Source organism: Typopeltis vanoorti, chromosome 23, assembly GCF_054136105.1.
Source record: "Typopeltis vanoorti isolate ZY-2024b chromosome 23, IOZ_Tvanoo_1.0, whole genome shotgun sequence".
NCBI lineage: Eukaryota > Metazoa > Arthropoda > Arachnida > Uropygi > Thelyphonidae > Typopeltis > Typopeltis vanoorti.
The window spans coordinates 64,501,422-64,513,845 of record NC_143571.1 but is presented as its reverse complement, the minus strand read 5'-3'; the positions used below and the strand labels follow the sequence as shown (position 1 = coordinate 64,513,845).

Below are 12,424 nucleotides of genomic sequence, written 5' to 3'. Positions count from 1 at the left end.
ATTTACTCTGATGTACAAGGGTGGTTCTCAGCCTCAATCATAGATGGCAGCACTATCAGGAAGATTTTTTTTTTTCTAGGTTGGTACATCTGTCATAGGCATCCATGTGAAATTGCAAGTCATTCTATCAAATAGTTTGTTTTATACTACTGAAGCAAAAGTGTTGTCTATATTCCTTGAAATGGATAAAATTGAGTATCGTGCAGTTATAAAATTCTTTGTAAAAGAAGGTTTAATGGCAAAAGAAATTCATTTGAAGTTCATAAAAGTTTATGGGCACTCTTCTCCTTTGTTTTCGACAATTAAGAAATAGGCTGCCGAGTTTAAATGTGGAGGTATTATCAGCCTTGAAGATGAACCACATGAAGGATGTCCAAAAAGTGTAACCACACCAGAAATCAATAATCAAGTGCAGAAAATGGTATTGGATGACCAGTAAGTCAAAGTGCGTAAAATTGCTGAGGCTATAAAACGAACATGTAGGATATATTTTGCATGGAGAATTGCAAATGAAAAAGCTTTGTGCAAGATGGGCATTTCCTCACAGCAAATCAAAAACGCACTCGCATGAAAATCTCTGAACAGTGCTTGGAGCCTATTAACAAGAATAAAACTGATTTTGTGCATCGATTTATTACTATGGACGAGACTTGGATTCACCATTACACACCAGAATCCAAACAGCAGTTAAAACAGTGGACAGAAGCCGGTTGTTCAGCGCCAAAGAAGACAAAGTCGGTTCCATCAGCAGGAAAAGTCATGCCATTGGTATTTTGGGATGCTAAAGGCATTTTGTTTATTAATTATCTTGAAATGGGTAAAACAATAACCGGGGAATATTCCAATCGTTTAACCAGACTAGACGAAAAAATTCGTGAGAAAAGAAAAGACTCGGTTTTCAAAAGAAAAAAATCATCTTTCATCAGAACAATGCACCTGCCTACAAAGGTGTTTTACCAATGGGAAAATTAAGGGATCCGCACTATGAATTGTTGTAACATCCACCCTATTTCCCAGATTTGGCTCCTTCTGACTTCTATCTCTTCCTCGCTGGTCAGCGGGTTTTTTTTTTTTTAAATCGAGGCATTTGCAGCTGGCTGTAAAGGGGTATTTTGCAGATCTTACTGAGACCCACTACAGGAACAGGATAATGGTGCTGGAGCTTCACTGGAATAAATGTATTAGTCTTAAGGGAGATTATGTTAAAAAATAAAAATAATTTCGAAATTATAAATTTGTATGATGGGAACTTTTCAGACCACCCTTGTAATAACTGAAAATATTCTTATTTGGATGAGTACCTTTATTCTTCATTCCACTCAAACTTCTGCCTTCCTATGTTTCTGCCTATCTCATCCTGATAGAACAATGTCAGCATCTAATGATAACGGGGACCTCTTGGCTTCATTCTTTTCCTTCAATTCTTGTTTACATGTCCAAGATAAATCTCCCATGATATTTCACAATTAATTTCAATATGTGCTTCTGATCTTTTGACAGAAGGATATTATGACATACATAACTTTTTCTTAATTTTTTTTCGGTATCTCTAAGTTACGTGGTTCATATGCATGTTTTTTCGAATTGTTGCAAATCTGCAAAAAGTTTTCTAATATATTTATTGAAAAAAATCCATATATAAGTGGACCTGTGCAGTCCTTCAAGGGTCTTCAAATGCACTGTCTCCTATGTCATTACTTTTCCTGCTGAATTTCTACTCTTATTGGTATAATTATTCTACTCTCAGCAATACATCTCCAAACTTTTTGTGTTTATCCTTTCTGAAAACATAGTACTCCATACATTCTATCCTTATATCATTCTCAGCCAACGAAGTCTCTCTAATGCAACATATTTCCCCAAGTAGAACTAACAAATGTCAACATTAATGTACATGACAGCTTCCTTGCATCTTGTAATGAATGCCCCATCCAAATTTGAGACTTGAGAAATTATATTATTTCTCAACATATTTTGATAATTTCTATTCTCTTTCTCACTTGCTTGAAGGGTGCACGTTCATCACTATCCCCCACTCTTTCCTCTACACTAGTTCCAGGTTCTTAGATTTTGCATGTAGAAACCCTCACTGAACATTTTTTCCTGATACCAGATTTTAGATCTATTCATTTACAATCGATCAATCATGCACTAGTCCTTTTGTCCATGAAATTCACTCCATATATTTCCTGCACCCTGTTAGTACCCATTAGGGGAAGTTAAAGCTGCTATCAACCAAACGCAAGTGATCGAACTAAAATGCTCCCAAATTTCTGCCCTAAAGGATCCTACCTGGGGCTAGGCCTGAAAATAATATCATTTAATATTGAAGGTTTCTCCAGCGTCAAGCAAGATCTCATTGCAAATTGCAAAAATCAAGATCTATTTGCAGAGATAATGACTGTGATGTGCTCTGCCTGCAAGAAACTCACAGAGGAGAAGGTGCTGCATCCATGGCATGAAATTCATCAAAGAAATACTTCACGATCAATATGGTAGTGCAATGTTAAAAATACCAAGCTGTTTTAAATATAAACCTGTTTTTTTAATATTCCATTTCCCAAGTAAGCAAACAGAGTCAGTCAAGTTTGCACCTGCAAGTGTTGCAAGTCTAGCTGACCCTGCACGTAGTGCAAGTCAAGGCAACTCATGGTAAAGGTAGAATAAGCTCTGATCACTATACTTAATATTTATCCTTAATGCAAAGCACATCTCCTGGAGGAGATGTATGATGCTATGTATTAATGGCAAGGGGCCACTCACCAGACCAGTTTCGACCTTTATTGAGGTCGTCAGTGGGAGCCAGGTTAAGAAATACTAAGTTTTAAGTAATACAGAACTTATAAATATTTTACCAAAACAAGTTACCATAAGGTGCTTTGACCTTATTAAATAAAAATCTCAGGATGAGAGATAGATATAGAAAGTTTTTTACCTTGGGTATAATATATGTTAAAGATACCAAGCTATTTTAAATATAAACCTTTTTTTTTTTTTATTTTTTATTCCATTTCCCAAGTAAGCAAACAGACAAGTCAGTCAAGTTTGGCCTGCAAGTGTTGCAAGTCTAGCTGACCCTGCACGTAGTGCAAGTCAAGGCAACTCGTGGTAAAGGTAGAATAAGCTCTGATCACTATTCTTAATATTTACCCTTAATGCAAAGCACATCTCCTTGAGGAGATGTATGATGCTATGTATTAAAGACAAGGGGGCCACTCCTCAGTGGGAGCCAGGCTAAGAAATACTAAGTTTTAAGTAATACAGAGCTTATAAATATTTTACCAAAACAAGTTACCATAAGGTGCTTTGATCTTATTAAATAAAAATCTCAGGATGAGAGATAGATATAGAAAGTTTTTTACCTTGGGTATAATATATATATATATATATAAAATAGGTTTATATTTAAAATAGCTTGGTATCTTTAACATATATTATACCCAAGGTAAAAAACTTTCTATATCTATCTCTCATCCTGAGATTTTTATTTAATAAGATCAAAGCACCTTATGGTAACTTGTTTTGGTAAAATATTTAAATAATATATGTTAAAGATACCAAGCTATTTTAAATATAAACCTATTTTATATATATATATATATATATATATATATATATATATATATTATACCCAAGGTAAAAAACTTTCTATGTCTATCTCTCATCATGAGATTTTTATTTAATAAGATCAAAGCACCTTATGGTGACTTGTTTTGGTAAAATATTTATAAGCTCTGTATTAGTTAAAACTTAGTATTTCTTAGCCTGGCTCCCACTGACAAGACCTCAATAAAGGTCAAAACCGGTCTGGGTATTGGCCCTTGCCTTTAATACATAGTATCATACATCTCCTCCAGGAGATGTGCTTTGCATTAAAGGTAAATATTAAGAATAGTGATCAGAGCTTATTCTACCTTTACTATGAGTTGCCTTGAAAAGCAACTCATAGTAAAGGTAAAAAACTTTCTATATCCATGGTAGTGCTTTATTCTACCTTTACTATGAGTTGCCTTGAAAAGCAACTCATAGTAAAGGTAAAAAACTTTCTATATCCATGGTAGTGCAATATTTACAAAAGAGAACTTAATCCCATCGTCCATTGACTCAATGAACAACAGTAACATTGAGATTATTACAATCACATTTAAAAATATCTCAATCACCTCAGTATATAAACCATCAGAAGAAGCTTTTTCCTTCCCTGACATCCTCCTCAATAATAATGCATACATGACTAATGTTGTATTAGGTGATTTTAACAGCGATAGTTAACTGGGGTTACACAAAGTCCAACGAAGATGGAGAACTTGTTGAAAAATGGAACCTGATACATAATCCAAAACTCCCTGCTTCTTTCAACAGTGGCAGATGGAAGCGAGGCTATAACCCTGACCTCATATTTGTTAGCTTAAAAATATCCAACATTTGTGTTAAAAAGGTCTTAAATCTGATTCCACATACTCAATGTAGACCTATAATACTTCAATTCAACCCAGCAATTATGCATAACACAGTCCCTTGCAGACGACGATTTAATTTCCAAAGAAGCTAATTGGAAGGGTTTCATGGAAGATCTTGACCGCTCCATAGAACAAGTCCCTCCAAACCCTAAAGAGTATCCTGAATTCATAAAAATACTGAGGAAAATCTCCACCAACCACATCCCCTGATGATGCCATTCCAGGCCTTTCCAATGACATACAAGCCCAGTATGCCAATTACTTACAACTTTACAACACCAAACCTTTCTCAGAAGAGACTATCCAAGCAGGAGAAAAATTATGCTCCAAGATGGCAGAGGAAAGGCGTTTCTCATGGAAAAAAGAAATAGAAGCCCTTGATATGACCCATTGTAGCAGAAAGGCATGGAACTTTATCAACCGAATTAGGAAGGATTTCACTAAGCCATATGAGCATCTGCAGGTAACAGCTAATCAAATTGCTCACCAGCTGCTGCTGAATGGAAAATTCCCTAAAAAGCACACAAAAAAGAAGATACTTAGAACCCCAAGTGAGGGTTCTAAGTATCTGAGGAACAAAATATGATTAACTCAGATTTCACCATCACTGAACTCAACGCTGCCATAAACCTATTAAAACCTAGAAAATCTGCAGGCCTTTGATGTCTGTAATGAGCAGATTAAACATTTTGGAAACAGGACTAAGGAGTGGTTATTAAACCTATACAACACTTACCTCAGAATCCTAAGGATACCAATTTGGAGGCATGCCAAAGTGGTGGCCTTTCTGAAACCAGGGAAACTCCAACAGAAGCAAAAAATTACAGACCTATATCACTACTCAGCAACCTCTTTAAACTCTATGAACGATTAATTTTGAATAGGCTACAATCCCTAATCGAACTCCCATCTTATTACTGAGCAGGCTGGCTTTAGACCAGACAAATCCTGCACATCACAAATTCTCAACCTCACTCAATATATAGAAAATGGTTATGAGCAAAAACTAGCCACAGGAGCAGTCTTTGTGGATCTAACTGCAGCATATGATACCATAAACCATCTCACACTCAGAAATAAAATTTACAGAATAACTAGAGACTATCACCTTGTCCTCCGGATCCAATCACTCTTGAAAAACAGATGCTTTTATGTGGACCTGGGGGGGGGGGGTAGGAAGAGCTGCTGGCACCTCCAATGGCCTTCCCCAGGGAAGTGTGTTATCACCATTACTTTTCAACATCTACGTCAATGATCTCCCCATATTTCCAGGAACTAGAAATTTTATCTATGCTGATGACCTTGCCATAGCTACTCAATCAAAAAATTTCAAGTCCATCGAAACTACTCTATCACTTGCCTTAAATAGTCTAACCACATACTATACCAGCAATCAACTAAAATCAAACCCCTTGAAAACCCAGACTGGCTTTTTCCACCTTAACAATAAGGAAGCCAACAGGAAGGTACAGATTTCTTGGATAGGCTCTAAAATAGAATATTCCTTGAAGCCAATCTACCTCAGTGTGACTCTCGATCGCACCCTCTCATATAAAACCCACATAGAAAAAACAAAGGCAAAAGTGAATGCAAGAAACAATATACTAAGAAAGCTTACCTCCTCCAAATGGGGTGCAGATCCTAACACACTGAGATCTTCTGCCTTGGCCCTTTGCTATTCTTCTGCTGACTATGCCTGCCCAGTATGGTCCAGATCCTGCGATGCTGAAAAACTTGATCCAGCATTGAATGAAGGCTGCTGTTTAATTACAGGATGCCTGAAACCAACACCACTAAAAGACCTGTATACTTTGGCTGGTATTGCATCCCCTTCAATTCGAATATCTGCATTCTCAGCTGATGAAAGAAGCAGACAAATGAATGATGAACGCCACCCACTATTCGGCCAGACCGCAGTGCCCCAAAGACTAAGATCCCGACATAGCTTCCTGGCAACTGTTGAACCACCTAAAAACTTCCCAGAGACAAGACTTCAACAATGGCTTGCACTGTATCCTGAAAATAATACTGATATTCCAATGGCCGAACATCTTACACGTGGTGTCCACTTGGAATGGAATACTTGGAAAAGCCTCAACAGACTGCAAACGACAGGACGCTGCAAACAAAAACCTCATCAGATGGGGCTACCTCACTGGCCGACAATTGTGAGTGTGGGACAACCCAGTCCATGGAACACCTTCTTTCTTGCCCCTTTCTTCCATCACCTTGCACAAACGAGGACCTTATATCCTGCGCTGAAAGAGCAGTTGATTGTGCAAGATACTGGAGGAACATTTGACCATATCTATTGTATATAAGTTATGTATAGTTTCCGGTTTTCATATTTATTTATTATTTCCCTATATAATTCACCTACCAAACCCAAGCTGATCTCATTGTAATGTATCCTAATTTGGTGTAAATCATGTTGTACCACTTACTCATTACTGTACTACTTGTGTTTGGATATGAAATTAAAAAAAACAAAAAAAAACTCCATATATTTACAAATTGCATACCATATTTTCTGCACAACTTGCACATTGATTTGTTTGTAATAATTATACCTTTTGTCCATTTGCTCTTGTCATGCCATGCAAACTAACAAAATTAACTTTCTCATTCTTTTTTTCTCTTCTTTCAGTTACTATTTTATATCTTTTCTCCTTTCCTGTCTCCCATCAAATTATTTGTACTTGTCGAAACGGTCAGCTCCATCACTTTATCACATTGCAGCTTAACAGTGTCACTAACATACATCTTTGCACTGGAAAATTTTATTTCATCATCCTGTTATCAGGTTTATTTCTTATTGTAGACTTGCTATAATACTCTGTTTCTCTTTTCTTATTTTGTCATACATTCCTTTCTCTTTCTCTCACCTTACTTTTCCTTTTTTTTCCTCCCCTCCCTTTCTCTCCCATACTACTATTTCAGGCATTTCTCCAATCTCTTGAATCTCTCCAATGCTTTTTCTTTAGAATGATTCTGTGTAAGAGCCCTGTTTATTTAATTATTCTACTTCATCATTCTTTGGATCTTTCCATAACTTTTATTATCATTCATATTTTGTTCACTCATGCATACTCTTAGTTTCATCTGTTTATTGTGAGATAAAAATCTGGTTCTGTTTGGCCTAAATTCAGGTTATTCTTTACCTGTTTTTTGCATCAAATTTTTTATAAATTTTTATATATTGTTTATATGCTAGCTGTATAATGATATGATTATTTAAATAAGTAGCTTCCTCTGGAATCCATAAATCAAGTTCCACTGAAGGCCAGTGAGGCCTCTGTATAACTTTAATGATAATGAATCATTTTGAGATATGTAACTAATATATCTAAGAAGGGTAGATAATTATCTGCCCTGCATTAGAGTGTATTATTGGATTCTGGGTATTTAAATGCATTCTAGCAACACAAAAATAGATTGCAGCCAGACTGTGAGATTTGACTTTCAGTGAAATAGAGTAGCATAGCAATCTGTGCAATATGACTGAGTCTAGCAGTAGGGGTCCATTTCTATATGCAAGTCCTAGAGAGTTTTGTGTTTGCATTTTGAAACTGATGGAATTTCTCATAGTGAGTACAAATCATTTGTATCTTCATCTTAGGATGCATGCTATTGTAAATACTATAACAATGTTTAGTGCAAAAGGCACGTTGTGCACTCATTCATGGCTTTCAGTTAAGCACTACACTATATCAGTAAATTCATTTAATAAAAGTATGAAAATGCCATAATGAGATTGGCAAGACATGTACTGAGAGGTTCAGCAGGACAGAGGATATTAACAGTTTTAGAAGAAAAAAATATGGGAAAAGGATCAAGAGGCAAAAAATGAAGGACATGACTTGAAGATATAAGATCATGGACAGGATCACATGGCTATGCAGAAACAAAAAGGAAAGCCACCAACAGAGAGAACTGGAAGGACATGGTGCTGCGCCCTCTCACTGAGGAAGCTACATGCCATGTTGACCTGGTCCATCTTTTAGATTAGTATAACTGAAAGGTTTTGGTAGTGATGCTTCGGACAAACAAATGTATGTGTTTGCCTGAAGTTTTTGCCAGTAAAATATGTTATTTCATTGCAGGAGTATTATGGCTTGATATTCAGAACACCACTGTTGTGCCAAGTGATGACTATTAAGTTCAAGGCATTTGGTTCTGCTACTGGAAAATCAAGTACAAATCAAAGTGTTCTTCCAAATATGTGTAATTATTACTTTAATTTACCTTTCATTTATGGCTTCTCTGTTCATATCTCCATCTCTTCTTTATCAGAAGAAATACTCTAACCTTAGCACACTCCACTTTATTTATCCTTTCATAGATGTATATATTCATAACCCTCTCTTAAGATTTCCCTTTCTTTCTTTCTTTTCTCTCTCCCCCCATGGATTACTATTATTTCTAGGTTCTCTTTTCTTAAATTCTTCAGTCATCTCCATTTGCCCTGATAAACTTCACATATTAGATGTTCCAAAACAGAAAGCCCATTTCTATATCCATTTGAGTTCCATTATTCCATCCAGTTTTACCTTTGGTACCAGTTAATATATCTTTAGGATTGGAATCTGATGAGAATTGGAATGTAACTGCTATAAAATGCTTTAATTAATGAATTGTTTTTATTTATTATTTTTTTAAAATAAAAATTACGAAATATGAGCTGAAAAATTTTATGTCTTATTTTTCTAGTGGTTTTATTTCCAAGATAATTACTAGGTTGGGTTGTTTTAAATTTTATCATTATTCTTTAGTGTCTTGTTTCATTTTTTTATTATAAGTTAATAAATACCATATTTTTTACTGATGCACTTTGATAGGAAGGACTTGATCATAATGTCCGATTTCTTGCCATTGAAGGAATAATACAGAGTTGTTCTCAGTATTTCACTGATGAGAAAGCAAGTGATAAAATAACCTCCATACGTTGGTTTCAAAAGCTTGGAAAGTTTCTTCTTAGTGTTCATAAAGAGGAACAAAATGCTGCATGGTTTGGATGTTTTGATGCACTTTTGAAGATTAGTCATTCCATTATAGAACCTACTATAACAGAAATATTCAAAAAATGCTGGATTTGTAGACAGATGGTAAGTTATTTTGAGAAAGACAGTGCATGTTTCTCATAAAAAATAAACAAATAAAAGTAAATAATAAAAATTTATAGATCTTTCGTAACTTAATTTAGTTAGTTCCTAATCAGTTTTCTTAGTTAAGGCATTGAATTAAGGGAATAAATATAGTATGAATATTTGTATACGTTTTCTGCTGCATGTGCACTAGACATATTTACATAACCTTCACAGCTTATACATGTAAGAAAAATTATACACCAATCCCTTGATTAATGTGCCTAATGCATTCTTTAAAACAGGTGCATTAATCAAAAACACACTAATCGAATATAATAACCTATGGAAATTAGTATAATTTGTTCCTCAAATTTCATTTTTGACCCTTAATTTTTTTTTATAAAAGAATTGGATATACCTCAGGGCCTAGTTAAAGGAAAACCATAAAGCAGAAAGACAATAAAACATATTCAAAATATAAATTTATTTTATGTCTTAACAAAGAATTGAGCTAACATAGTTTGGCATGCATTCTGTTTCTTTTTTCATACAACTGCAGTATGGCCCTATTGCCTCTTCTACTCCTACAAATTTTACTGCTTCTCTCTTCATCAGAGTCAGCCCCTAAGCATTGCTGCTTAAAAACTTCAATTGTACAAAAAATATTTTCAAATTGTTTCTGTGAAATCTCTTTTGGCTGACTATCAGTGATTAAATTTTCTTCATATTCTTCAGGATTTTTCCACTGTGCATCTAAATTTAGCAGGTCAGAATTGATTTCTCAGAATGAGATTTAATTGACTTAGATTCATTTGAAAAGCCTCTAAAATCATTTGCACCATGTGGAAGAATGTGCTTCCAAATAGCTTGCGTATTGCTAGCAGTAATTTTATTCAACTTTGTGATTTTATAACTATGCTGAGATTTCTCTGATTTGGCCAGAAAAGTCTTGGAAGGTATTCACTTCCAAAAAAGGCCAGTTTCATCGAGATTAAATATTTGTTGGTCACAATAGTCCCCTTCTTACACAATTTTCTTCAAAATCTCTGGATAATTTGCGGCTACCTCCTTTTCTGCACTTGCAGCTTCGCCTGTGATTATAACATTATGTAGGCTATTTCTCTTTTTGAAACACTCAAATCACCCAGTACTAACATGGAATTCTTCTTTCCATCACTGATAGTCCTTTCTTTCAAAGTTGTAAAGAGACTTAATGCTTTTGATTTAATAAGGTCAGTGCTGCTAGCAGGATCTGTTTTTGGTTACAATCTTTGATCCATGTAGGAAGAAGTCTCCCTAATTCAGTCATTATAATACTTTGATTTCGAGTGCATGCATGGTGAACTTGAAGCAGTCTTACCTTTCTATTCAGCAACTTTGCTTAAAATTGCTCTTATACTTAATTCACCCATTTTTTGTCTTCTTGTCCTATCTTTTCTCTGGACTCACCTTGTTAATTTTTCTTTATTATTTCAAGTTATTCTTCCAATGAGATTACTTTTTGAATCACTTTTTTGCACACTAATTCTTTTACTCATGAAAGGTTGGGAAAATATTTAAAAATAAAAAAAGTAAGGAAAACATTTGCAAAGGAGGCACGAGATATAATCATCAAAATGCTATTTAATTAGCAGACGGCATAAATTTTGGCGGTAAATTTGGAACATAGTGTACATGGAAATAGTGTGGTATGTCATTAAAAAATAACTGTAAAATGTTTTAAACTAAATTATTTCATCCTGGTGAATGATTTTTTTAAAATAGCCATAAAAACAGTATAGATAGAAAATTTTTAAAATCTGTAAACATTTATTTTTAAGATGTATATAGGCGCGCTAATCGAATTTTAGAGGTGCAATAATCGAATTTGGGTATAGAAAAAAATGACACATTAATCAAAAACACACTAATCAGAGGCGCATTAATCGAGGGATTGCTGTATAGAATTTTTCAAAAACTCCAATATATCTTATCCAACATTATGTTTTGAAGACTCAAACCCCCCCCCCCCCCTGTCGCATAAGCCTTCCAACCCTCCAAGTTCCGGACTGGTAGGTCGGTTCTCCTTGAATTCTGATGACTCGAATTTTGAAGACTCGACACTCAGGGTAGCCCTGAGTTTCAAAACATTTCAAATAACTTGACAAAAAACGTGACACAAAAATGTTACAAAAAAAGCCTTATCATTTTATATTCTAGAGTAGATTTATTTATTTTAATAATTATTTTAAATAATTTTTATATATGCAACTTACTACAATTGTTCCTTTGAACTCTAATAGTGTATCATAAATATCATATACTTCAGCTGCGACAGACATGAGTTAAATATATGCATGATCTATGCCTCATTACTTTACTTCATATTTTGAATGTAGTTAATAGTCTATATCCGTGACAATGTCCACTTAACATTGGATGAAATATATTGAAGTTTTTGAATAAATTCTGTATAATTTTTGTTATACATGTGTAAGCCGTGAAGGTTATTTAAATTAGTAAAATTTTTTTATAAATTGTAAGTTTTATTAATGTTTTGATTTTTTGGCAATTTCTATATAATTTAATCGAAATCAAAATATTTTCATTAAAATATTTTATATGTCAGTATCTACGAGGGCGGTCTGAAAAGTTCACGGCCTAACAATGAAAAAACAAATTTATAATTTCAAAATTAGTTTTATTTTTCAACATAATCTCCCTTAAGACCAATACATTTATTCCAGCGATGCTCCAGTGTCATTATCCCATCCCTGTAGTGGTTCTCAGTAAGATCTGCTCCAGTGTCATTATCCCATCCCTGTAGTGGTTCTCAGTAAGAATTTTTCATAGAAAAAATTCTCATGAATTTTTAATCGATCTTTTAACTGTCTCTAG

The 12,424-nt window shown here is 34.5% G+C and overlaps 1 protein-coding gene across 4 annotated transcripts in view; it reads left to right on the top strand.

Annotated features, from left to right (window-relative positions):
• LOC150093914 (unhealthy ribosome biogenesis protein 2 homolog) overlaps positions 1-12,424 on the top strand; it is a 393,653-nt gene that overhangs the window by 122,680 nt on the left and 258,549 nt on the right. For all 4 annotated transcript variants that reach the window (XM_090412865.1, XM_090412866.1, XM_090412867.1 and 1 more), the window contains one exon: positions 9,299-9,565. In XM_090412865.1, the coding sequence (XP_090268991.1) occupies positions 9,299-9,565 (267 nt within the window). The remainder of the gene's footprint in view (positions 1-9,298; positions 9,566-12,424) is intronic.